The sequence below is a fragment of the Struthio camelus genome, chromosome 30, assembly GCF_040807025.1.
Source record: "Struthio camelus isolate bStrCam1 chromosome 30, bStrCam1.hap1, whole genome shotgun sequence".
NCBI lineage: Eukaryota > Metazoa > Chordata > Aves > Struthioniformes > Struthionidae > Struthio > Struthio camelus.
In genome coordinates, this window is record NC_090971.1 from 4,975,590 (window position 1) to 5,002,226 (window position 26,637).

The 26,637-nt window shown below is 41.9% G+C and overlaps 2 protein-coding genes and 1 long non-coding RNA gene across 5 annotated transcripts; 1 reads left to right on the forward strand and 2 right to left on the reverse strand.

Moving 5' to 3' along the window:
- Nucleotides 1–299: 299 nt before the first annotated feature.
- LOC104144167 (scale keratin) lies at nucleotides 300–22,993 on the reverse strand. Of its 3 annotated transcripts, none has more exons than XM_068922216.1 (2): nucleotides 22,889–22,993; nucleotides 300–1,098 (listed from the first exon to the last, which is right to left on the reverse strand). In XM_068922216.1, the coding sequence occupies exon 2, from the start codon at nucleotides 1,075–1,077 to the stop codon at nucleotides 646–648; it is 432 nt and encodes a 143-aa protein (XP_068778317.1). In that variant the 5' UTR covers nucleotides 1,078–1,098; nucleotides 22,889–22,993; the 3' UTR covers nucleotides 300–645. The 3 variants fall into 3 exon arrangements, with proteins under 3 accessions (XP_068778317.1, XP_009673291.2, XP_068778316.1); XM_009674996.2 differs by lacking the exon at nucleotides 22,889–22,993 and adding an exon at nucleotides 2,351–2,386; XM_068922215.1 differs by lacking the exon at nucleotides 22,889–22,993 and adding an exon at nucleotides 2,351–2,365 and having other exon boundaries at nucleotides 300–1,110.
- Nucleotides 6,523–7,767, forward strand: LOC104144168 (scale keratin). The gene is made up of 2 exons (XM_009674997.2): nucleotides 6,523–6,923; nucleotides 7,746–7,767. The coding sequence occupies exons 1-2, from the start codon at nucleotides 6,523–6,525 to the stop codon at nucleotides 7,765–7,767; spliced, it is 423 nt and encodes a 140-aa protein (XP_009673292.2).
- A 729-nt stretch (nucleotides 22,994–23,722) lies between the features above and the next one.
- Nucleotides 23,723–26,021, reverse strand: LOC138062914 (uncharacterized). The gene is made up of 3 exons (XR_011136624.1): nucleotides 25,887–26,021; nucleotides 25,658–25,783; nucleotides 23,723–24,657 (listed from the first exon to the last, which is right to left on the reverse strand). It is a non-coding gene; the product is annotated as an uncharacterized lncRNA (long non-coding RNA).
- Between the last annotated feature and the right edge of the window lie 616 nt (nucleotides 26,022–26,637).

Below are 26,637 nucleotides of genomic sequence, written 5' to 3' on the forward strand. Positions count from 1 at the left end.
GTTGAGTGTAGCTATTTTCTAAACACTGTTATTACAGTGACCCAGCCCAGTTGGAGAGGGAAGATTCCTGCTCGCAAATGCCAGTAACAAACTGAGCACAGCAAAAGCAGATTGACCTCATTGATGGTTGGGCCATTTCAGCTGTGTTTTTGAAGTCTGAACCTCATCCTATGTGAGGACTTGAGTTTTTCCCTTCAGCTCCCCCTTCTTAAGTGCCTGCAGAGTGGAGAATTTTTATCCCTGACAGGAGAAATGAAAACCAAAATTCTAATTCTTTGATGCAAAGTAGAATAATTTTATTGAGAATGAACATTTGCAGAAAAAGCATTGCAAAGTTGCAAGAATAAGCAGCAGAGTGATGACAGTTCATTTTATAGCTCTTCTTCTGTTAGAAACTGAAGAGCCATTTCACAGGAATTTAAGTTATACATTTCACCCCATCAGTTACACACACAGGTGGAAAAAACAGAAAGACCATAAGTGGAGGGTGAAAAAATTAAAGATGTGCTGTGCACTTCCAGCTCCATTGCAGTGGGATTGTAGTGATCAGTACTTTGCAGCACTTCTGGGGGAACTCTGCTGTGGATCAGGACTGTATCTCTCACTTGCCAGTTATTCCTCACTCAGGGGTTATTTCTGCAGGATTTAGCAAGGCCCGCAGCTTCCACGGCGGTACCTGCTGTACCGGTAGGAGAAAGGGCTGCAGTATCCAGCCCCATAGGATCTTCCATAGCCGTAGAGACCCCCGTAGCCCAGGGAGGAGCCTCCATAGCCGTAGAGACCCCCAGAGCCCAGGGAGGAGCCTCCATAGCCATAGAGACCCCCAGAGCCCAGGGAGGAGCCCCCGTAACCCAGGGAGGCTGCAAGGACGGGTGCTCCAGAGGAGCCCACAACTGAACTCTGGGGGAAGGAGCTGAGGATGGGGCCGGGGAAGGTGATGACCACGGGAGGCGGCTGGATCACAGCAGTCGTGTCAGGGCACTGCCGGACGCACGGCTCGTTGCAGCTGTCAGCGATGGGCTGGGGGCGGGCGATGCCGCAGCTGGTGGCGGGGACGCACAGGTCGTAGCAAGACATCTTGCGGGGATGGAGGCAAGTCTGCAAGACACACTAATCAGTAGACTAAACAGAAAGAAAAGACTTGAAGAGAAAAATAATTATCACATTTTGCATTAAGGTGATAGTAGAGTATAGGACTTTGGGTAAATAGATGGATTTCCCAGTCTGCAAATCAGCTCTCTTATTACTTCATAATCCTGTCTTTTAAAAAAAGGAAACTTTTGAAAACTCTGATAAAAACAGTGTCTATACATATAAAAGCACATGAGAAACATTATGTCTAGCTCTGACATTCTTTTCCCTCACAAAGATCCTGCAAAGAATTTAGATAAATATCTACACATAACACTGAAAACTGATACAGAGAAATAAATTTACTTTGTCCAAATTCATTTGGTGATTCAATAGAAAAACTTGGATTTGAGTTCAGTGGGTCTAGGTGAGATGTAATTTATTATATATATTTTAATTACAGTAGCTTCTCCTTCCCACTCATCCCAATTTTGCTGAGTGTTCTAGGTACATAGCTTATGAAATGTTCGCTGTCTGGATTGCTCACAAAGCAATGTGACAGAACAATAGAAGGTCAGATGGTAGAGTTATTATCCCGGTTCCTGATTAGGCAGCCATTGTACTGAGATAGTTTGGACAATTTTCAATTTAAGTCAGTGTTTTTGGCTCTGACATCTTTCAAAAATCTCTTTTCAATGACTAGTCCCAGGAAAAACAAAATCTCCTCAGTGACCCCAAGAATTCAGTCTAGTTCCTTTCCTCTAAATTTAGCTGTTTTCTCCAAGGATATTTATGCTTGAATAATTGTTTTTAATACATTATATTTTAAGTTTTCTCTACCCACTATGTCTTGCAAGTCCCCAGCATTGTTCTGAGGAAGAACATGGAATTGAGAACATCAAGTAGAGTAAGAGCATTTGCTGGACCAAGAGAACAGAGAACTTTCACAGATGCATGGCTTGTTCATCTCAGGTTGTATGATCAGCTGTAATGGTGACATCCTTACTAAAAGTTGAATCGCACAGTATGCAAACCTTTGGAACAGGTTAAATGCATTCCAGCTCGTACTGCGCATGTCCCAGGGGTTCTGATGCTAAGCTAGGACCTCTACAGTATTCCATGAACAAAATGGGTGTAACTGCCCACCCAGAGCCAGCTTTGGGATCTCTATCCCAATGCAGTGCAGAAAAACTCTACAGTATAGATGTTGGACATCAGCTGAAGTTGAAACCCACAGTAAAAAGATATATTGGTAGATATAGAGAAGAATCAGACTTACCCAAGTCACAAAGAAGTCAAGGGAAGTGTGTGGAAAAGCTATGAGAGAGGAAAGCTTTTATAGTTTATCAGAGCACCTGGAAGTATAAGATCAAAACTGTTTGCCCGCGCAAATTTCAAGCACATGTAAACTGTAAAGATGATGAAATTGCTTTGCTCAGTGTTAGAGTTTATGAGCCCTTTCAAATTCTTCTGTAATAGGACCTAAACATTATATTAGATTACAGAGAATTCTTTCATCTTGTGTCTTGGGGAAAATTAATACCTGGCATCATTCCAGTCACTTCTTTGGAATTAGGACAGAAATTAAGCCAGCTCCACTCATATTAATTTAACGCCTAGAGAGTGTCTCATATGTTTTTCAGAATCACAAACTGCTGTCATGGACAAGATTTTTGTTTAAGTACCTATAATTCACATTACAATCTGCCAGGACAGAACTTAAAGATTGTGAATGCAACATGCAGGAAGTTTGGAGATGGTTTCTGCATGCTTACCTTCCCCACCCACAGGTGGGGGACACGGCACCCTCGGGAGCCGATGACGTCTGTCAAGGGTATTTCCCTCTAGCTGCAATGGGAACGATTCTGTTCCAAAGAGCAGCAGCGATTCCAGGCACCTGTAAGGCTTGCTTCAGCTAGCTTTTTAGATAGGGGTTATATGGAAATTGAAATTTAATTTTGAGTAGAAAGACAGTTCAATCCTTAGTTTTGGAGTGTTCGAAGCTCTTTTTCGTACATATGTTAACTGAATTAGTTTCTCCTTTCATGAATCACTCAGATAGCTATACTCTCTATCAGAAATGCATGGGAAAAGGTCTGTACGATTTCATATAGGAGACAGAGGAGAAGCCTTTATTTTCCTGGGTTTTTGGTTTTTTTTTTTTTTTTTCCAGAGATGGACATGCAATGAGTTTCTTAGTTAAATAAAGGTACAATGGGATTACTGTGCTGATCTGTAGTGATGAGCCAAACAGATTTTTTCAGGTATTGCTTGTTTGATACTGTTAGTGCATAAATGGTACTTGAGAATAGTTAATAGTCCTGAGGAAACTTGAGCTTTTTCAGTACAAAAGGATCTTCAGGTGTTAAAAGAGAAATTTGATAAAGTGTTTTGAATTATTAACTTCGACTCTGAGGAATTGATGACCTTCTGTAATACAGTATTGTCACTGCATGCCACAAGTCCAAATTGGGCTGAGCTGGCAGTTTCTGCAAATAGGGAACAATTATGAACTTGGAACATATCACCCGAAACAAAGATCGTTTCTTCCCTTGTTTACCTATGTATTATTTTAACACTGTAGATTCTATGCCATAAATTATCTCTAAATTATGAGATGGGTTTTTGGCCTTTGAGGTGGTTAGAGCTTTTCCTGGACAATAATATTTCCAAGCTTCTAGGGAATAAGTCTTTTCAAATGACACAAACTATCCACTAATGATTTGGGAATGTACTCTTATAATTAGACTAAATGAATGTACCATTTTGGTGCCTAGCAATTATGAAATGGCATCACATTAAAATGTGTAAGTCAAGGTCATTTGTGTCCTTCATATCTGAATCCTGGACATTTGCGCATCTTCAGTTTTCTTCAATATAAAAGTATAAAATGAAATATAAACTTTAAAAACCACTAGCATTTCTTAAGCTATATAATCAATGTAGCTTTGTCATTTTCAGTTGCACAACATCAGTTCACAGAAACAAAGGATTTGATTATTTGCTCAGAATGTTCCAATTCTACCAGTGATCAGCCTTTATGCAACTAAATGAATGCTCTGTCTGTATCATTTCATATCTCCAGATAGCTTTAGCAAGTTACCACCAGCTGGCTTCCATTTCTGTATTCTCTTCTCCATTGTCTTCAGTATTGCCTGGTCTAAAGAGTTTTGATGGATTCCTGAAGATGTTATATCAGGAGACAGAAGACTGGATGATGTGGGTGACCCATGCTTAGCAAATAAAGTGTTTTATAATCTTAAGAATAGAAAGGGTACGCCTCTGGTTTGTGACCTGGATTGAAATAGAATGAAAGACATCAGGTAGAAAAATCTGCAAAACATAAAAGGAGACTGTCTCTGCTCTCTGTTTAAAGTCCCCTTGGCATTCTGCTATGCTCCTAGAACTATAGTCCAAGGGATTTACTTGTGATCAGGAAAAGGACAGGGAGAATGATCTAGGGCTCAATGCACGAACAAGAAGAAAAAAGCTGTTTTTGCAAGTGTTTTGTTCATAAGATGATGGCCAGCATTGTGCTCAGGAGCAAAAGCCAAACAATAGAAAACCATTTAAAGACCATAGGAAGTTTTATCTGGTTTCCTTTGGGTGTTGTATTAGTCTCATGTTAAGTAGCTGAGAGTGGACATGATAAACATTTCTAATTACAACCATAATAGTTGCTCTGATGAACTCGATTTCATCAACAGGTATCTGACAGCCTGGATTTAATGGAAAGACCTGCACACATCAGGTGACAGCAATTCTGATGAGTCACCTTGTAAGCCACATCGTATTGCCTTAATAATGTAGAAGCTAAGGAAAAGAGTTAGCATAATTCCTGTTGCATGGCCAACGACATGAATGGAATGATAACAGGAATGAATATGACATGTAACAATTTGAGATGAAAGAGACCTCTGTGATGAAATGTGCCTATCATGTTTCCTGTGAATTTCAATCAAAAAATAAACAATTAGTCAGCAAAACTTTGAGGACCTACGTGTCCTATTAGTTTTGGGTTTGCCCCAATTATGCACACGCACAAATTGTACCTTGGGTGATCCCTGTGATCTGGGGAACAGTATAAAAGCTCTCCCCACTCAGGGCTCTTCATTCCACCTTGCTTGCCTTATTCTCCTTGGCGAAAAGGGTAAGTGTCATTCTATGTGCTCTCTTTCCTAAAATCTAATCTAAAATCTCTCTCTTCTGCCAGTTTAATGAAGGTTGGGAATCAATCGTAAGTATTTTAAGAGTCTTAATAATGTTAGATTATTTCTCTGTGCATTTATTTTTCTTATTTAGTTTTAAAAATCAGGATTTTCAAAAGTGGTCATTTTCTGTTAATGCAAACATGAGCTATCAAATCTATCAAGCAGCTTTGAATACACTGGTAGAAAACTTTTTCAAGCCACTATGAATTTTTAAAGGATTTTTCATGTAAATTTTTGATATTAAATATTTGCATATATGTATGTGTTGAGGGGACAGCCTACCCAGGAGTAATATAAAAGTATTGTCTATGGAAATATTGGCATGTAGAGGTGATACTAGGGAAAACTAATCTAACTTTCATGCTGTCTTGTTCTGAGCAGGGAGCTGGACTAGATGGCCTCCAGAAGTCTCTTCTAACCTTCATTGGTTCCAGTGGGGGGGGGGGGGTGAGGTACTGAGTCTTAATTCTACCATGGATTTTCTTTGAGGTAGGATCAGATGCTATAGCTCTTCTTTCAGAAAAGCTCAGATCCCAGCGTACTTACCCGCAGTAGAAACGTAGCCCTTATTGTTTAAGTGTACCAGTTTTCCATCTGGAAAACCAGGTAAATAATCTTTTCACCCACTCTGTGATTCTCAAGCTACTTTACAAGCACTTTAGGGCAGGGAATGCCTCATTTAATCCTGCTTAAAGCAGGCTTAGCATGCTGGCAAAGTGATTTTAGTTATTGCTTTTGGAAGCATGTTACAAGTCAGTATGCCAGAGCTGTTCTTCCAGCTAGTCATTAATTCACCACATGAGCTCAGCTGGTTGTCAGGTTACTCCTCTTTATTTTTGCTAGCGTAAATCAGAGACGAAACCACCTTTTTGGCACAGACACTGTAAGAGTGGCTGCAAAGTACAGTGGAAGGTAACTTGCAAAGTGATAGATAATATTTTTACAATGTCTGATAGTGGGGTAGAACAAAGAGCTACTTCTTACGGAAAATGAAGCATAAGAAACCAGGATGAGACCATTAAAATGATGACTAGACAGCCTGCAATTTCAGCAGTGCTGATTTTTACAAGAGGAAGAGGCATCACACGAATAAAACCGAAGAGGAAGGAAAATAAAGAACTGAAAGAGAAAGCCATTATTCTAGTCTGCCTGTGCAACTTTTAAACACTTTTTCCAGTAGAACTATTGCCTTTTATTTACACATCAGTGTGTCTTGCAGACTTGCCTCCATCCCCGCAAGATGTCTTGCTACGACCTGTGCGTCCCCGCCACCAGCTGCGGCATCGCCCGCCCCCAGCCCATCGCTGACAGCTGCAACGAGCCGTGCGTCCGGCAGTGCCCTGACTCAACAACTGTGATCCAGCCGCCTCCCGTGGTCGTCACCTTCCCCGGCCCCATCCTCAGCTCCTTCCCCCAGAGTTCAGTTGTGGGCTCCTCTGGAGCACCCGTCCTTGCAGCCTCCCTGGGTTACGGGGGCTCCTCCCTGGGCTCTGGGGGTCTCTATGGCTATGGAGGCTCCTCCCTGGGCTCTGGGGGTCTCTACGGCTATGGAGGCTCCTCCCTGGGTTACAGGGGTCTCTACGGCTATGGAAGATCCTATGGGGCTGGATACTGCAGCCCTTTCTCCTACCGGTACAGCAGGTACCGCCGTGGAAGCTGCGGGCCTTGCTAGATATAACAGGAAAATCCACTGAATAAGGTACAAGAGAAAAAAAAATGCAGATTTGCCAGTGAACAGATGAGTGATAGCTTTGTGTAAGCACTCACAAATCCTGTTTAGTGCAGCACCTCTGCATGCTCCGTGCCTCTCCTTTTTTCCTTTGAATTCCCCTCCAATACCTTCCCAGGTTCAATTCTTTGCTATCTTCTACTCTCTCATGTTTGTTACTGAATGCAGTAAAACATGTAACGTAGTGCCTTTCAAAACGTGGTTGACTCGGACATCTTGAATATACCTTCTTGATATTGCAAAATATTTTTGTTCTTTTCATTCTCATTAAACTTTTGTTGCATCATTTAAAAAAAAAAAAACTTTTGTGGTTTTCTGTTCTCATCCATGCTGAGTTTGCCAACTTCTTTGCATAAAACTGCCTGTTATATATATATATATTTAGCTGCAATAACATTGTGCAAACCCTCCCCATACAGTGAAAGCCTCTGTGGTGAGCCCTTGCTTAGGCCTATTTCACCACTGAACTGGAACAATATGGCCACAACACACTGGCCATAGAAGGACAGCTGTCTGCTCTAAAAACACTGTTTCATTGGATGCCCCACTCCTGAAAATGTCAGAGCCTGTGAGATAATACCTTGGAGGGCATAATCACACACCGAAAACTCAGCCCTGGCTTATGCCACTGCAGACTTGCAGTCCCGTATTGTACAAGTAATCTCATCACCACAGTTCTTCATGGAAGACTGGCAGCTGATATTTAATAAACCTCAGAATTTGTGTTTCTCTAGCTCTGAGACCAACGTGCACTGATCAGCCTGGGTCCATGCACTGCTTGCTGCCTAGGGCTGAAAATCCATAAGAAAGTCTGTTCTGACAGAGACTAGCCAAAGCTCCCAGGACAAAAGGAGCCCTTAAGTATTGGTGCTGACAAAGATCCCGCTGCATTGTCCTGAAGGAAGGAACTAAACAGCTAGAGCTGGCCTGGAAAAGTGATGGCAACAGTGATGGCAGCTGAGTCACTGCCCTGAAGTCAGGGCGCTGGCTCCTCGCAGCCCTGGGCACCAGTGCTTGACGCGTTCATGGGGTAAACATCACAGCAAAGCATCTCTCTACAGTGAAGGTCGATCAGAAACATGATGAGAAGTGTGAATTAACACAGCACACGCTCCCCTGGAACAGGAGGAAAAGCTTACATCCCATGGTAATGGGAAACGTAGAACTGTGTAGATTCCTCGCAGCACTAATTTAGCCCCTGATCTGTCCTACCTAACTGCAGCTACCTGGCTAAGGTCTACCTGGTCAGATCAACATAATTTCTCAAATCTGTATGAGTCCTGTAGGAAAAATAATTTTTAGGTGATGGTTAATCATTGCTTAGTGGAAACATAGGGCTATAGAAGGTCATATGCCTCATCATACAAATGGCTGCTCTTATCCTGACTCTGACTATAGCCAGCTCTACTTGGTCTGAAATTATGTGCAAAAATCCAGACACTATCCATTATGGAATAACTGCCCAAAGGCATACCTGGCTCCTAATGCCTGGAAGACCTTTCTACGCTGAGTAAGAAAGCTTCACTTACATCTCTTACAAACTTTGGCTTTCTTCCACTTAAATTAGTTAGAAAGTGCAGCTGGATCAAGTAATTAACTATCAGAAGCTAACTAGAAATTAGTTATCCCCTTTTAAACATGGCTGTGATTGAGGCCTTTGTGGTGTAGAGTATAGTGAGTGCAGCTTGTAGTTCTGCAGTCCTGGCTTTTCATAGCTGTTTAGCAGATTATATCCCTGAGATTTGACCCAGTGGAAAGCTGATAGCTCCTGTGCAATACATTGTGGAAAATACCAGCCTAGCCCTAAAAACCTATAAATAACATTACCTCCTCATAAATGACAAAAAAGGATTACTTTAAGCTTACAAGGAACAGTTTTGTATCTAGAAAATGAATGAGTCCAAGAAGAAAAAGGCAAGAAAAGTAAATACAACAGGGTTTGGAAGAGGGACTTTTTATACAGTTCCTCAAACTGCCTGAAGGACCTGAGGCTCACAGTAACAACAACCCATATTTATTGCACATCATTCACCACAAAATGATGAAATAGTTTTGCTCAATATTGATTTTTACTATTTGATTCAAATTCTCATGCTGCATGAAATGCAAATGACAAAGCAAACATTTATTTCATCTTAACACTTAACTGGCAACATTCATTCCCGGTAACGCGCCATTAACTGCATTAGAATGACAGTAGGAATTATGCTGGCTTCATTTATTTACTTATTTTATTGAGCTGACATAAGGATGTTAATCATAATTGCCATCTGCTGTCATATGCAGGTTTTCTTTCCATCCTTCTTTACTCATGCCAAATAAAGTGTAATTGATGCAAAACATAGTGTCTTTCTTGTGAGATCAGTGATCTTTATATGAGGTTCAAATTCACATTTGAACAGGACCATCCTGCACCATTTCAGTGGAAAAATCAAAAGGCTTATTACAAAATATTTTCTTAAATCACCCCAGCCTGTGCCTTGCCTCCCACACTATCCGATCCTGCTATCCCTTATGTCTTAGAGGTAAAATCCACGACAAAGATAAACAGATTCTTAGCCAGATTACAGGCAACTCGCTAAATATATTTCTTGAGGAAGCCACGCGTGTGTTTGTAACACAAAAGAAAGGCAGGCAGCTCGCAGGTAGACTTGGAATAGCCTAGGAAAAGCTTTGGAAACACGAGGACAGATGTAGGCGCTGCAGAACATTTTTCCAGTGACGCTGTAGTGGATGCATCAACTTAGAGGAGTGAATTCAAATATCAGCGTTAAAGGAGCTTGTACACAAAAACAAACAAAAACTACTTTCTAAAAAGAAACCAACTGACCTGAAATTCTAATCATGAGCTGGTTAAGGGAACACGACGAGTGCGCTAGACTAGTACAATTTTAAGAATATGTTTCAAAATGCTGGGCTGCTTGAATCCAACTACATACTTGTGCTATAATAATGACACATCAGTTTGTGTAAGTCATTAACGAGGGTTTGTTAAAAAACTCGCGCAAAACTGTGGAACACCCTTTGTGAGTGCTATTGCTCTTGTGATCCACCAGGGCCATCTCAAAGTTCTGGAGAAAAAGAACCTTATAATTTTAGGATAATTAATGGTAGAAATGTTGCAATGTTTGCTATTTAGCAGATAACATCCATAGGCAAATAAGGAAACCTGAGGCTTGGCCAGGCACTATTTATTGGATAGGATTCTGGAATACGAGAATATGGCCCAGATACATCTCATTAAAACTTCCCTGTCTAAAAACCATGTTTCATTTGAGCTTGTTGCCCAAGTATCTCAGTCGTCAAAGGGACAAAATTAGCATGTTTTGAGGACATTACAACCCCTTTTCAGGTAAGCATCTGAGACAGGATGAATTGCCTTGCGGTAATTCTTGTCATTGCTCGCAAAGCTTTTAAGGAAGCCTGAGTATATAGCTTAGACAAGTCACTTGAAATCTGAGGAGTCAAAATTGGGCTCTGCAACAATATGCATTCTGCAGGTAACGTCTTGCTAACAAATAAAGAAAGAAAAGAAAAAAAATCCACTGTTGTAGCAGTGATTCTCTGGATATTACTCTTGCTTTTACTGCCACTTAACCTGGAATGTCTGGAGTACAGATTTCTGCTTAAGTTCTGCTGCCTCAAAGCACCCCTAATCCTGGAGTAATGGTGTCATATCCCTTCAGAGCAAAATGCAATTTTCTGTTTAAACACTGTTTCAATTACTAAAATAACGTATCTTCTGCTGGTCTCCCCAAGCAGCAAGAGCAATTAAAAAATCCTGAGCCAAAGACCATTCGCCAGCATCTGTGGGTTCCTATTGGTACGGGATCACTCTCTTGTTCAGTGGCAGTGGCAGATGTTTTCTACCTCACCGAAAATTTAATTGCAAACTGTGTGAATAGATTAGATTATAGCCTAGCTCTGAAGAGGTTAAGTACAGGCATGTATTACAGTAGGTTATAGCTCTGATTAAAATCATTACGGGAAGTTAATGAAGGAAGTGCTAAATAAATAGAACCAGTTTAATTCCTCCTGCAATCCCAGTGGGGAGGGTGGAATGATACCAGAATTGCAGCTGGTCAATTAAGCTCCCAGATGAAAGAAACCTGGGAGCTGGAATGTGCATATCAGGCTATTTAGAGATTTAGGGTGATTCTGTAAACAGCAAATAAAACAGTTTCATCACTTGCAGAAGTTAAATATACTACAAATTTGGGCTGGCTGGTGATTATGACTTCATGTGTGCTGTGTGCCTCAGACTCCCCCAGCCAATCTGAAGCATGGTATAAAAGGTGCAGCTGCACAAATCTGTTCATCTCCTTCTCCTGCATATTCTCCTTTATATCAGGTAAGTCTGATCCTATTTCATCTCTTTCTAAATAGCAAAATGCCTTTGCACTGTGATTTTCAGCTTAGAGTTTTGTTCACTAACATTTTGCTGAGATTTTAGGAATCTTTTGTGATTCTTCCCCCCCTCCTCCTTTTTTTTTTTTTAAGCATGCTTGCAAGCTTTGTTACTGGCAGGCTCTAGGAGTAAAAAGCAGGTTTGAGGCATTTATTCCACTGTCATTCAAATTTGGGCATGCTTGTTCTGCCAGCAGCCTTGGAAACGTAGGGAGGAATAAGCTTTAAAATGCAGAATTATCCTGTACTGTTTCAGCGAATGACTAGGTCATAGAGACATGGCTATACCCTGAGCTCTGTTTAATGATCCAGCTGAAGAAATCGATTACCTACATGGAAATTTTATTGCATTAATTTAGTTTTTATGGAGAGGTAAAAACTAACATTTGGAAGGGATTATTTAAATCCTACTTGTTTTCACCAGAGACAATAAGGGATGTAGAAGGATGGTCTGATCCAGTGTTTCTCATATATCCATTTGTAAATTGAGATCCACATTAGCTGTTTGAATACACTGATTTCAAGGCTTTGAATCTGTGCATTACAGGGCTATTTTCTGAATAAAATAATGTTTCCTGATTTTTACTGGAAGCACTGCAGAGCTACAAGCTTTAGTGACCAAAGTTTTAGATGAAATAATAGTTTGCAAGCTGAATTATTAACTGAAGAAAGACAGCTCCCTACATTTTCCCAATCTACTCCATATTCTGTATGCAGTTGTATTCTTATGCCAGGAAATATTTGGACAGAAATATTTTATAGGGTATATTTACTCATGACAGCTTCTGCAGCTACTGGATTTCAGACTGTGCTCAGTAAGCAGATGTGCTCATATTTTAGCACAAGAAGTCCTGCTAACACTCTGTTTCTCTGGGGGGGAGTAAGAAAAGATGAGGCAGCACTTTCTGAAGGTTTGGCAGGTAGGACAAGCACAGGGATTACAGGATGCAGACGATCAGAGCAGAGGTGACTGACAGGAAAGTTTACGAACTGCATCAACAATTTTGCCTATTCATCTGGCTATTGCTTTGCATGCTCCCGACAACGCGACGCGAAACGGTTGACTTGTTCCACTCGAGCTTGTGCTTATTCAGCTCTGTATTTCAGGATCACCTCTGTGGGAAAGAAAGGTCTCGCTACAACTAGCGCATCCCCAAAAGCCGGCATCGCCTGCCCCCAGCCCATCGCTGACAGCTGCAACGAGCTGTGTGCCCGGCAGTGCCCCGACTCCACGGCCCTCATCCAGCCGCCTCCCGTTGTCGTCACCTTCCCCGGCCCCATCCTCAGCTCCTTCCCCCAGCAGGCCGTCGTGGGCTCCTCCGGGGCACCCGCCTTTGGCGGCTCCCTGGGGCTGGGGGGCATACCTCACCTCGAGGAGCCTGTCCACCTCCCTGTACGGCTCTGGCGCTGCTCTTGGCTGCAAATCCTCTCCACTGCTTCAGTCCTCTCCACACTCAGCAGTGGGTACTGCATCCCGTCCACCTCCCACCAATACAACCGATTCCTCCACGGAAGCTTTGGGCCATGCTAAAGGCAGCAGAAAAGCTGCAGAAGAGCCCAGGATAACCACAAGTAAAGACTCAGATTCAGAACGGTGAGGAGGAGTCCTGCCTTCCTGCAGCTCTGCAGCAGAGCACTTCTGATCTTTCTCCTTTTTGTTTTCCCTTCAATTTCTATTTTTTGTTCCCTATCAACACCTGGTTTCACCTTTCCTCTTTTTTTTTTTAAAAACCTGTTTTGGGGCAGAACATGCAATGCGTAAGTCACTCGTAATGACAACTATCTTCATCAGTAGCTGCACAACAGACAGAAGAAAATCATTAAGGAAAAGCAGTTTCTCTGAGCAGAACATTTATGGAACAGTCTCTGGAACTATCTGGAAACAGAGTTTTCCTGTTCTGACACCTCACTTTGCAAATAGAGGCATTTATTTCTCATTAAAATTCTGTTACTTCCTACGATGGCCTTCTGGTTTCTCTTGCTCGACCTCTGCTTCACGCACAACCAGTTCTGGGTAATTACGTCCCACAGACCAAGCCGCTAACGGACTGATAGTACCGTGTAGCATGCACAGACTGAATTTACTCCGTGTCACAGACGCTTCTGAGTAGGAAGTCTCAATCCTATGAAGATATTAATGGTTAAAAATAACATATATTTACACTGCTCTTATTGAAATATGATTTCAGTAAGGAGAAAAAGAGAATTGTGAGTTTCCACATTGAGCTTGGCATGCCCATAAATACACGTGAAGTGGATGCCTGGTAGAGGACTTTCCAAGTCTAAATTGTTAAACTCACTGAGCTGATGCTTAACTTATGCCATTTATGTTGCTCAGACATCCCAGGTAGCTAATACTCTTATTGCTCCTGGCAGTCATTAGCCTCTTTATCCCCAACAAGAAAGGGAGAGCAATAACCCGTTTCCTCTAAGAAATAACAGTAGTGCAGTTAAGTATCAGAGGAACAGCAGATACTCAGGGCTTCTAGCCTGTTAGAAACATGATTAACTCCAATTGTAAGGAAGCTGCAAATAAGGCATGTTCAGTGCTATGCAAACAAAGAATAAAGCCAGTCCCTGCCCTGAGGTGCTTTCAGAGTAAACAGACAAAGACAAGATGAGCAAAGCATGAGCATCATCACTCTTTCCTTTTTATGGCAGATAGGCACCTTTTAAACAGAGTTTAAAGGATATTCTTTTTCTGTTCCGATAAAAACAGTAGTTAACATTTGCCCCAGGTTACACAGGAAACGCCTGGCAAAGCTCAGAACCGAGTTCCTCTCTCCAAGATCCCCATCTAACAATTGATGCAAGATAGATCTGTATTTGCAGTTTTCTATTCCACTCATTAGCTCCAAGTTTGCTCTTCACTGTCACTCTCATCTAGTTAGAGGAGGAAAACAAGAGGGAGAGAGGAGCACACAGTGGAATATTCCTGGAATACTCTGGTGTCAGGAACTCTGGCACACATTGGGACAGGGAGAATTTCAGTAGTGTGACTTCCCAGGTTAACGTTCAAACTTTGCCTGCAACCACAGTCAGTACTGACTGCCATGAGTCTGTTATGCTAATGCTCAAACCAGAAAATATTCTTATTATGCTTTTTTAAAGATAAAGCTCTGAAACTGAGATAATCAAACTGGCACGTTTTTGTGGACTTGTGCTTACGCTAGCTGAAAGACTATGTCACATGGCAAGTAGTATAAAGGACATGATAAATTTCCCATAGAGTTCATTGTGAAACATTTCAGGAAAGAATAACAGATTCCAGACATGGCTTATTATAGAATTTGTTTCCTAAGTAAAAAAGGAATATGAGCTAAAAAAAGATTGCTTTCTTCAAGTTTCACTGCTAGAGCATTTTCTTTAAAATATCTGAAATATTAAAATTCAGATCCTACAATTGCAAAACTGATAAAAGGTTGACTATAAGTAGACAATGTGCTAATTCCTCCAGAACCAAATCCTGGGAGGAAGCTAGCAGTCAGCAAGGCATGTTTCTGGCTCAGTTATGTTGAGTCATTGCACCTGCAGGCCGCTTACCAGTGGTGCAAGTCTGAACCACATGAAAAACATTAGGCTCTATTAGTAAGTATTTAGTGAAACCATTTATTAGAATCAAACATAAGAGGCTTAACTCCCACAGATATTTGTCTTGAAATGTAATTTAGTGCGTGGGGAGAACAGATACTTTAAGCCATGTTTACAATGTCTTTATGGATCAACTTCTGAGTGCATCTCCTTTACTAACACGGTTACCTTGTGTTAGGATTTAAACACACACTCATAACACTTTTAGACTAGACAAAGGAGAGCGCAGTGACCTCTATTGACTCAGTCTCTGAGCTTGAGCCATTTCATTTATTTGCCCTGTTCTTAGCAGTTACTTGCTTCACTGACATTTCTGTGGGGTCTGATGTGGTTCACAGTTTCTGCAGTATAGCTGTCAGAGCCAAGAGGAAGAATAGGAATCAGAATCACTGACACTTACTGCTAACAGCCTAGACTTCCCCGGTTTGCCATGGCTGACCAAGAACTGAGTCCAATGTAGTCCCAGGGCTGCCGCCACTGACAAACCACTGGGAGTCCAGCACTGTGCCAAGAACATCACACTGAACAGCAGCTTGCATTCCTCCCATCTCGTGTCTGCATGTGATCCGACCTAAGATGCCCTATGGCTGCCAGTGAAATTAGCTCTCTTATCTTCCACTGCATTCATCTGTGATTCCACTTACAGGTAACTAATCCAAATTCAGCCTGCTGCATTTCCCTTACTGCCCTAGCTTTGCAACCACCTGGAAAGTGGCAGATTATTGATTGTCAAGAGAAGTTTAAGAACAAGTGAAGACAATTAAAGAATCATTTCTCCATATTTCCTCTAGTATGATTGTAACAGGCAAATTCAGAGTGGCCCATTTTGCAGTCCTTCATTCCAAGCAATCTCTGCAGGTCACTTTTTAGCAAACAGGGTTGTGTATTCAAGCTCCATTCAAAGTCATTAGAGTCCATTATTCAATTATTACATACTAACACACTCTGTTTATAGTCCAGGCTTCAACTTCTAGCTCCCACATTTGTCATTGCTGTACCATAACAAGTACATGAGCAGAGCAGCTTCACCCAGATATGCTGAAAACATCCACAGTGAAAGATTTCTGACTGCATCCTTTTACCAAAGCATGACAAACTGGCAACTGCTGCAAGTCCACTGCATAGGTGCAGCAAGAATGCAAAGAGGATTGATGCAGTTTTATTCTTCTGGGTAGCACAAAGACAAAACTCTCAGAAAAGGCTACATGCATCTTTTGAAGTGATCAAAACCATAGAGATGTGGCTGGAAAATAGCTAATCTGGTTGCAAAGGTCTTCAGAACTTTGCACTAGAGGTCTGCCTACCTGTGCAAATGAATACTTCTCCTTTGATAGCATCCCAGGAACCACAAGGAAAACCACATAGAGGATAGGAGACAGAAGGAGAATAGAAGCAAAGAGTCTCCAGACACATCCCAACAAGAAAAAGGTGTTGTCTGCCTAAATCATTGTAGGCTCATCTCATTTCAGCAGGTTTTACAAGTCAAGTCACACCTTCAAACACTTTGAAGTTACTATCACATGTTCATTCCTGTGGACAGGAATTTCTCCAGCATGAGACTGAGGCTTTTCATTCCTCTATTTCCTCTGGTCTATGACTGTAATATGCAAATGCACGGATATTAGTTTGCAGGAGCATGCTGAGGTTTACCAATACATATCCAATATTTCTAAGAACAGCAGATTCACATGGGGAAGAGCAAAAGTGCAGAGCAGTGCACAATCCCTGGTGGCTGGCAGTCCTGGACAGCACTGCAATCATAGGAGGTGCTGAAAGGAGTGGGTGAAGATGACCTGAGAACTATTTTTTTTTCCTGTTTTTAAAGCAGGGCTGCTAAGTTTAAAGGTATCAAGAGGAAAGTTCAGAGAATTTAAGGAATTTCAGAGAAGATTGACCCTTCAGTTTAAAAAAATCCCTGTTGGCTAGTCAAAGGAAAGTTCTACTCACAGATGATTAGCAGCTATTTTTAATCAATGGCTCTTATGAAACCAGTGTAAGATGTGTAGTTAAGCTGGGGCCCTGGGCGATTAGTGGAGCACAGGAAAGATGTTCAAAGTTACTCATGTATTTAACTTTGTTACTATGTAGCCAAGACATACTGTAACCACACCTGCCCTGGAGGACGTTTCAAACTTAGTTGTACAAGTTACAACACTTGCTTATAGAGCATGAAATTACTTTCATGCAGAAGCCAATCATTATGCTCCCTCCAGTTTAAAGGGCCTGGTCATCTTCCAACTTTAGGCGTTTAGTGCAACTGAAAATGCAGACACTCTCATGGCCCTCCACAAAGATCAATTCTCATCCAGAATAGCTTATGAACAAAAAAGTGGCGGACAGAAAAAGTCTGGAAAGCCCATAGTTTTGATGCAGAACATTTTAGTGAGAAAGTAATAAGTAGAATGCATTACTGAGAATGAAAAATACAGAAAATTGCCAGTGTCTCATTAAAGACTGTAACCAAAGAATTGTCCCAGGGCTATACATTTCACACACATTACTCTTTCATAGCAGAGGAAAACTTCTCGCTCTTGTCTCACTTCCAACCAAAGATCACTGACATAACCAATTCAAGGTTATTGTCAGGAGCTACTGGAGAGAGTAATCAAAACTGAATTTAATCATTAGCTTGAGAGTTCCATAAAAGTACAATTCAGAGATGCTGGGTTGTCATGCCCAGAAAGCCATGCCAGCAACAGCCTGAAGGTGCGTCTTCCTCTGTCAGGCAACTGGTCCTCACTCATTTTTCATTGCACATTTAGCAAGGTCTGCAGCTCCCAAAACCATACCTACTGGACCCATAGGGAGAATATGACCTCCCATAGAAACCCTGGCAACCCAGAAAGTTCATGGATCCAAATAAGCTCCCAGTGCCAGATGGTGCAGAGCTGCCCACCACACTCTCCTGAGGGCAAGAGCTGAGAACAGGTCCTGAGAATGTCATGACCACAGGTGGTGGGTAGATCACAGCTCTCGAGTCACCACAGGATGTAACACATGGCTGGCTCCAGGCATTTGCAATGGGCTGAGAGCAGGTCATCTCACAGGGTGCAAGGCAGTGAGAGCTGATCATCTGTCTGTAGAAAGGCATCTTCTGGGAGTGGAGATAAACCTGAAATACATTGCCAATGCAATACAAGATTGAAAGCTCAACTGCCAAAATAACAGAGGCTGAGCAGGGAAGAGAGAACAAAACAAGGGGAAAAGAGCCAAGATTGTGGCCAATGACTTCAGTTACATCTCTGCAGCTGTGTCTCTTTTCTAATCTTCTCATGCCCCTCTTTCCTGAGCATCCATCTCCATTTCCTTTGGCTCCTAATTGCAGAGCTGATTTGATGCATAAAAACATCATTAATTACCAATGGAATGGTGCCTTTGAGCTTGAGCTATCCCCATCTTTTATCACTTCTTTCCCCCCCATCTCTTTATTGAATATGACTTCTTGTGAACCTTGATTTTTTTCATATGAATATGTGCAGAAACAAACAGAAATACTAGCTAGCACTTAAATAGTAACATATTCTTTGCTGGTTCTCTGTCACCTCTAATCATTACAACTGTGAGGCAAGTTGTTATTCCAGATTTATGAAAGAGGTAATGGAGGCTGAAAAACAAATGCATTGCCCAGAGCCATTTGGTGAGGTAATAGTAAAGAAAAAAAGCCAGCAAGCTTAGGTAGTTAGACCCAGCAAGCCCAGCTGTCAGTGACACTGATATTCCCAAATCACCTAGCTACTACAACTGGCATTAGGGTTCCCTTGCAAGCACTATGCAAGATGAAATAAGTAACCCCATCACTGAAAAGCTCATAAGGAGAGCTTGCTCAGCAGAATATCCCTATTTGGGATGCAAACGCAGCATGGTGAGGTTTCCAGCAAAGCTAGGACTTCTTTGAATGTGGTCCCAGCTGGGGCAGAAATAGGAGCTGTGCAAAGTTTTGAGTCCTTGCAAGTGCTTTAACCATAAAAATCACTCAGTTACTCACAAAACTGCTTTGCAGGTCCTCTAATCTCTGCCCCGCCTAAAACACTTAAAAAGGAAGGCTTGGAATAAAGAATAGGAATAAAGTGCCAACTGTAACAAGCAAGTGTGTAGTGTAACACATGAACACAAGGCTCACATTAGTTCAGAAGTAATTGCAAAGAGCAAGACAAAACATCATCAGTAATAGCAGCATCTAGGCTCAGTTTTAAACTCAGAATTAACTTAAATTGGCAGTTATTGCAAGTCAATGAGTTCAGAGTAAGACATGCTCCTAAAGGCAGGGCGATCAGGCTGGAGAAACCAGTCCCATCAGTTTTCCTAGATATTTTTTTTAAACCAAGTTCCATCAGCTAAAGAGGTAACTGTAATATAGAAATATTCATCAGGAGCACTCCTCCTGGTCCATATCTTACACAGCCAAGGGAGGGGAAAAAAGGAAAAAGCCACCAGGAAAGATCTATGAATGCAAGAATTGTATGGACTAATGTTCAAATATTTACAGGTAAGTTAGATCTTAGACTACCAGATGCAACTTTGATCTCACTATAAATAGTGATGCACTAAATCTTGGTGTAGATAAGTCTAGAGTGGTGGAAAGTTCAGGCTGTATAAACTCCTTTCCTGACTTAACAGCTTATATCCACCACCACCTACCACTAAGTAAGAAACAACCCTTACTGAAAGAAAGCTGCATCAAGTTTATTCTCAGGTGCAATCCTGCATTGCTACAGCAACGTTATAACAACAGCAAGGAAAGAGACTCAGACTTACCTTTTCACAGCAGAGAGCAGGCAAGAGAAGTGGTTAGCAGAGCTCTGCACTGTGCCTGCTTTTATGCTTTTACTCGGGCAATCAGGAGGCTGTGAGCCATTCTTTGCATGTGAAGTCCCATTGTACTATCAAGCAAAAATTCACTCCACTTGTAACTGCCCCAATTAGCACAATTATCAGAGCTGGTGATTGATGATGAGAACACTATCACTCTGACAAGCAGTCCAGCAAATCCTGTCATCAAAGCTTCACTTACCAACATTCCTGTCAATTTGTTACCTTGTTTCTGAATGAACTATTTCCCCCCCCCCCCAAACACCTCAAAGAGCAAAGACAGCTCAGAAGTTCATCAGCAAACTCTGTATGCCAACACACCTGGGGCAGTACCTTGCTTTGCCAAATCATGCTCTGTGAAGGGTGCATTGTGCAGTTCATCCTGCCCCCTGCTGAGTGATGAACTATTCACTGTTTGGGATGAAACAGGTCAGGGAGTGAAGCCATGTATCACCCTGCAAAGACCTTGGACTGAAATCTCAAAGTGCAGTCGCAGCTAATGCAGAAGATTAGCTGCTTATTTCAGCACATTTGTTCAAAAATCCTGTCTTCAGTTCTGGCTCACATCTGCAGCATCAAATGGGCATTTTGCTCCCTTTACATACAGGGGAGAGAAGTGAAGTTCTAGGTTCACACTGACTAGCTCAGGATTGGCAGTGGTTAATTATATTATTTTCAATAGAGACTATGAATTTTGTGTATTCAGACTGATATAACTTACAAAAGCTTTTTTATCCCCAAGAAAGCAAGTTCTTCACTTCTAAAATCCAGTCCCTGCTAGGGAATCTAGTTGAAGACATCCAGTTGAAGATGTTTAGTTGAACATCTAATCAAAAATTTTTTTTGAAAAAATTTCCTTAATTCCTCAAGTCTTACAGTTAAGGCTAAAAGGACATTGTTTGCACATTGTCACTTGGTAACTGTTACCACCACTGTAATGCAATGCAGTAAGGTGACACACGCAGGAAGACTGGGGAAGCCAGGGAATTTCTGCAGCGTCACTTCCCAGCAATGCCTACAGAGACACCCTTAAAGCTAGTGATACTTTATGATGGAGGATCCACATAAACAAGAAACAGGATCAGAAACAAAGGGAGGCAGGAGATAACATTCTGGGGAAGCAACCCACCCAGTCTGCTCCTCCTGCCAGAGCCACACCTGGTTTCATTTTGCCTGGAAGAAGGTGATGACATTGATGGTGCTACCTGCAAGTGAATCATGTAATTCTTGAAGAGGCATCTCCCCTAACCATCATTCCTTCCTGAAAGGCTACAGGAAACCACATACTAGCATCTATCAATACTGTTGGCACCTCAAAGTGCTTCTTGTTTTCAGGGGCAATGAGAAATTCAGTCAACTCAAGAGAAAAGGATCATTTAGAAATGTTTCAGCTTTGACTTAAAGTCATCAGTTTGAAAAAATGAATTCCCTGGCTACTCTTTAATACATGAAAAAACTGCCCAGAAATATGCATTCTTTCCTCCTCCAGTGCAGGTCAGTGATGAGACCCTGAATCACTGAGGACACCAAACATCCGAGTGAGCTGCAGCATTGCAACAGCCTTCTGTAGGACTTAGGAGCAAATGTATTTGTTCATGAAATCCCTAACTTAGTAATGGGCCCCAATAATTGCAATCTAGCTGTGACACACTGCACTGCAGACATCAGTCACTGCAAAGCAGCATATGTATAGTGTGACTAGCCAGAAACCCACAGCACCAGGCACTGTTAATGGGTAGGATATGCCCCAGTGCAAGGCCACAGCCTCATGGGAGACTGTGCTAGTCTGGAGATTTGTGCAGGGGAATAACAGAGCTGGGCTGTTTCTCCTGTGACTCTGTCACTACATTGCTGCTGCTCCCCAAGCTCCCTCTGCACTTGGCCACCCACCTACATCCCCTCACATCCTGCTGCCACAGGGCAGGGGTCTCTGTGGGACGAAAGGGAAGCACATGGGGTTAAACCCCAACCTCAGGTATCCTGCAACACAGTATAAAGCATCCTGCTTCCCTGTAGCTTTAGAGAACTGTTTTTCTGCTTCATTCACATCCAAGTCAAAAAAAGGTACTATTTCAACAGTTTTGGGGTGGTTTTTCTCATATTAGACACACAATCCTAACACTGCTGGACAAGTGTGCTGACCCACAAAAGTCTGGACCAGTTTCAAAGGCTTCAGAGGGCCCTCAGCTCACATAAACACATGGTTCTGGTTTTGTGTTCAGCAACAAAATAAAACACAGAACATCTGCAAGAATTTACAAAACAAATCATCTTTATGCCACAAGGTGTTGTATCAGACCTAGAGTAAATAGCTGGAATGAGAAACAAGGCAGACAGAATAAGTCTCCCTTTGTACACCCAAGCATAATTTGCCCCTTTTTTGAAACCCTAGAAGTCTGTCTTGTACTGTATTTTGCTTAAAATGTACACTTGCTCCCAATAAACACTTATTGCAGCCTAATAGCATTCATCTGTTTTCTTGTTTCTCTGTTTTGGGGTAACAGAGCCTCTATAAACCTACTCAACCAAACCACCTCCTTATCTCAGAGGGAAAGATTAGCAGATGAGCATTGCACTCCACAGACTGTGTTTATATAACGCCTATGGACTCATTCATCAAGAAATACTGCTTACACCATGTAGAACTTGCTAGCATGTCCGATCTAATCTTTAGAAGGAGACAGGTGTGAGAAAATTGCCCAGCCCTTAGATAAAGCTTTCTAGACCACTATGAAGTACTAAATATCCACTTGCAAAACATTCTGCGTACATAGCTCATGCCTGCTTCCTCTGCCTTTCTGTGGCTTTTTACCAGAACTAATATAGTTCTTTATAACACAGAAATAAAATTCTCTCTGCACAGAGAAGTAAAAAAGGATTATTAGACTTTACAGAGCAGCAGAGGAAACTTTACAGAGACAGAAATTCAAAGACAGTGAATGATCTAGTGACAAAACCCCAAGAAATCTGAACTGACTTCCCTGCTTTGTGCTTTCATATCCAGCTTTCTAAGATCAAATAACTACATCAACTTGAAACACCTCAGAGTAGACATCTTCAGCTAACTTACCTTTCTATTACTGCACAGAGAAAAGGAATCTCCTAGCACAGTCCTAGGAAACAACAAGCAGAAGTTGGAAGCAGCAGAAGCTCAGCAGCAACAGGGAGCAGCTTCAGGGAGCCAAGGATGACTGCAGAAAAAACAAAAGAAGAGAAAGAGTGCTCCTTAAATAGGGAACATCTGCTGGCTCAGGGCCCAGCTGGGACTAACAAGTTACTGCTGAGATGCAGGTAAACAATTAGCTAAGTAGCCCCTCAGCTGGGACTCACATTAACAGTGCTTAGTGGAGTATTGCATGGCAGACAGCCTCTCCTCTGAGCAGCTGGCTGGAATTTGAGATCTGAACTGTTGTAGGCTAAGTTCGTTGTTTTAAGAATTAGGGAATTAGGAAGACAAGTCTCTGACCTGGACCAAATGTGCAATGTAGATATAGCCAAATATGTCTTTCTACGAACAACTGAATTTACCTCTGCTATACACTGTGCAAGGTGCACTGAGCCAACTGCTAATTCCTAAGTGTCCTACAAGCTCTTGTCATCCCTCTCCTACAAATGTGTCCAGGCATGAAAATGATGGCACACCTCCCTTTCATTCCTTGCATAGTTTCCTGTCCCCAGCAATTTTCTAGCAGTGCAGGCTGGTGCCCTACAAGGGCTAAAACAAGTAAACAACATGGGCAAATTCCTTGCTGAGCAGAGGGCCAGCACCATGCTTTTGATCAGTTAAGGATCTTGGCTCCCCCCTCACCACAGGGCTTACCTAGGATGGATTATGAATTACCATGATTATCTCAATCATACTGATTCATAAAAACAGAAAAAGCAAAACCAGAATGCTAATATTGCAATGCAGCATGATCTTTAATAGGAGATTGAGAAGCAAAGTTTACAATAGTAAAATATGGTCATACAGAGATTGAAGAATTCCAGGCTTTTACAGATGGTCACATAAGTTTTCATGTATCAGAAAACTTCATTTCAAACACAGTTTTCTTCTTTTGCAGCTGTCAGTTTGACAATGCAGTCCAGTTCTCATCCCTTTTCATAATTGTTAATCGACATCAGGCAATGTCAAGTGAGAGAAATCACAGTATAGAGCCTGTTCTATACCGTCTGTATAGAGAGTCTTCTTGTACAGTATTAGACTAAATGTAAAAGGAATATTAATGTGTTTGAAAATTTGGATCATGAGAAGAATAGAAGAATATATTTATAATTAAGAAATGAGAAGTACATAAGCAGATATAAACACAAATATGACATAAAGTGTTAGAGAGAATAAGCCTTTTTTTTGTGCCAGCAACTTAGAGACCCATCTTTCTCATCTTACTCCTGAGTTTGGATCTTGCACTCAGTATCCTGACTGCTCTTAGTGCAGGTATAATCCTGCCGGGTTTTGCATGGTTCATAGCTTCTAGAGTTGTAGCAGCTGAACCTCTGAGAGCAGTAAGGGTATGAAAATTTGGTTCCCAGGGAACCCCCATAAGCAAGAGAGCCTCTGTAGCCAAAAGATCCCCCATAGCCAAATGAGCTCCCGATGCCGGCTGGTGCTGAGGATCCCACTACACTTTCCTGAGGGCAAGAGCTGAGAATTGGCCCGGGAAAAGTGATGACGACAGGGGGTGGGTAGACCACTGCCCTGGAGTCACCGCAGGATGTAACACATGGCTCGTTCCAGGCATCAGCGATGGGCTGGGGGCAGGTCACCTCACACGTTGTGCTGCAGGGGTAATTGCACAGCTGTCTGTAGGACGACATTGTTCTGCAGAGGAAGCGACTCTGAAATACACATAGACAGATGAATAATGTAAAGCAAGTGGCCAGTATAAGAAGAGATTCACGTTCAGACACTCAGGCAATGATATCTGATCAGGAAGCTTCCAGCTTGGGTAGGTGCAAGAGTAAAGATGATGTGGTTCCTTAGTTTCTGGCTCTTTTCTTCTCTTTAGTCAGACTGCTTGATTCACACTTACCCTCTCTCCTTGCCAAGCTCTGGATTCTTCCTAACCTCCCTGCATACTTCAGGCAATCTGCATTTTTTGACATGTCTACACAGAATGTGCCAAAACAAAACCCTGAGGGCTAGACTGTAAGGAGTGCTTGCTTCAGTTGTGTTTGGTTCTATTGTAAAGGAGCACCAAAAAATTCTGTATTTCATGAGACCAATGGCCATCCAACCCAGCACTCTTTCCAGTAGTTATTCTGTAGGACGGGATTATGAGCACACCCCGAGCCTTTGTTCCCCTGGTTACAAAGCACCCAATTCCAACGCTTGGTAGGTTAGGGCTACCAACCTTTGAACCACTGATAAAGGCTTAAAATTGTTGATCATACAGCAAGGGAAGTAGATATTCCTATATAAGTTTACACCAATTGTCCTTAAAGACAGGACATAGGTTTAGTTAGAGTTAGATTTTTGCCAAGCTAGTTAAAGTGGTGAGATAACCCCAAATTGGAAATAATAAGCTTTATAGCAACAAAAAAATTAAGATCATCTGGCATCTCAGGGTTTCAAAACTGAACTTCAGCTTCTGCTTAAGTCAAGCTCTGACTCAGCTCATTTCTATACCAGCCTTAAGAACTAGAAGTCTCAAAACTCTTGAAGCACAGTACTTAGCAAGGTCTGCTGGATAATGCCAGCCTCAAGGACTGCACAGGGCTAAGGATCCTCGTATGGAAAAGCTGACCCTGTCAGTGGCACAGCAGACAGTCATGAAGGACTGATTTAGATTTATCATTAAGAGAGCATACCAAAAGACATGAAGAATTTAAAACTTACTCAGGTCACCGATGGGAAGAAATCAGGAGAAGTTGGTGGAAGCACTGTGAAGAGCAGGTGTTTTTATACTGCTTCTCAGATAGCCTGGAGGATCTGAGGCACCCTTTGCACATGAGGTTTGATTAGCTTCAAAACAGAAGAGATTACACGTCACACTTCACAAGCATATAATCATTTTGCTCAGTGTTTGCTGTTATTAGGCAATTCCCGGTTTCCCCTCATGCCTTACTACATCATCCTTCTGATAGAAGCAGTTTCCCTGTGAATGAAATCTGTGCAGTTCACTGTGAGGCAAAAAAAGAGCATTTAGTTTATGCACAACTGAAATGCTGCTGCTACTTTAAACCACAGTCCTAATTCATACAAACTTCTTGCAAAGACTTTGTGACCCCCAGCCAGACCAAAGGGCAGTTTATGGTGTGATGCGAGGCTTCACTCAGACTGCTGAAGAGCCAGTGTTTATCCCTTTCCTTCAGTATTTTTCTCAGCTTCATTGTATTCTCAGCTCTGTGAGCACTCTTGGACAAATCTCTTTCCAGATTCAGGCACAAGACCCTCAACTGCTCCAGCTGAACATGGCCCCATTGAATTTAGCTAATCTCAGTTTATACCATGTCCTCTCTAATATTTTCAGCAATGATTCCCTAAAACACTCCAACCCAGTAACTTTCCATCTAACTCTTTCCAGTGCAAGTCTTCATTTTAAGACTCAACATTAACATCTTCAAAACTGAGCAAAATTTATATTCTTGGCCACAGATAGCCTAGTGTATGGATGGCAAGAGCAAAGAGCCAAGACACTTTGTGGGGCGATTAGAACTTTTTGAAGATATGTCAAACCGACCAAGAAAGTCAATGGTCATTCCAGAAGATGACTTTAAAAGGGATGCAGATAGCCTTTCTCAGCTGTAAGGAGAGGGAAAACTCCATCTATTTTTGTTTATTTGCACTACACTCTGTTAGGATTCTCCAAGCCAAGA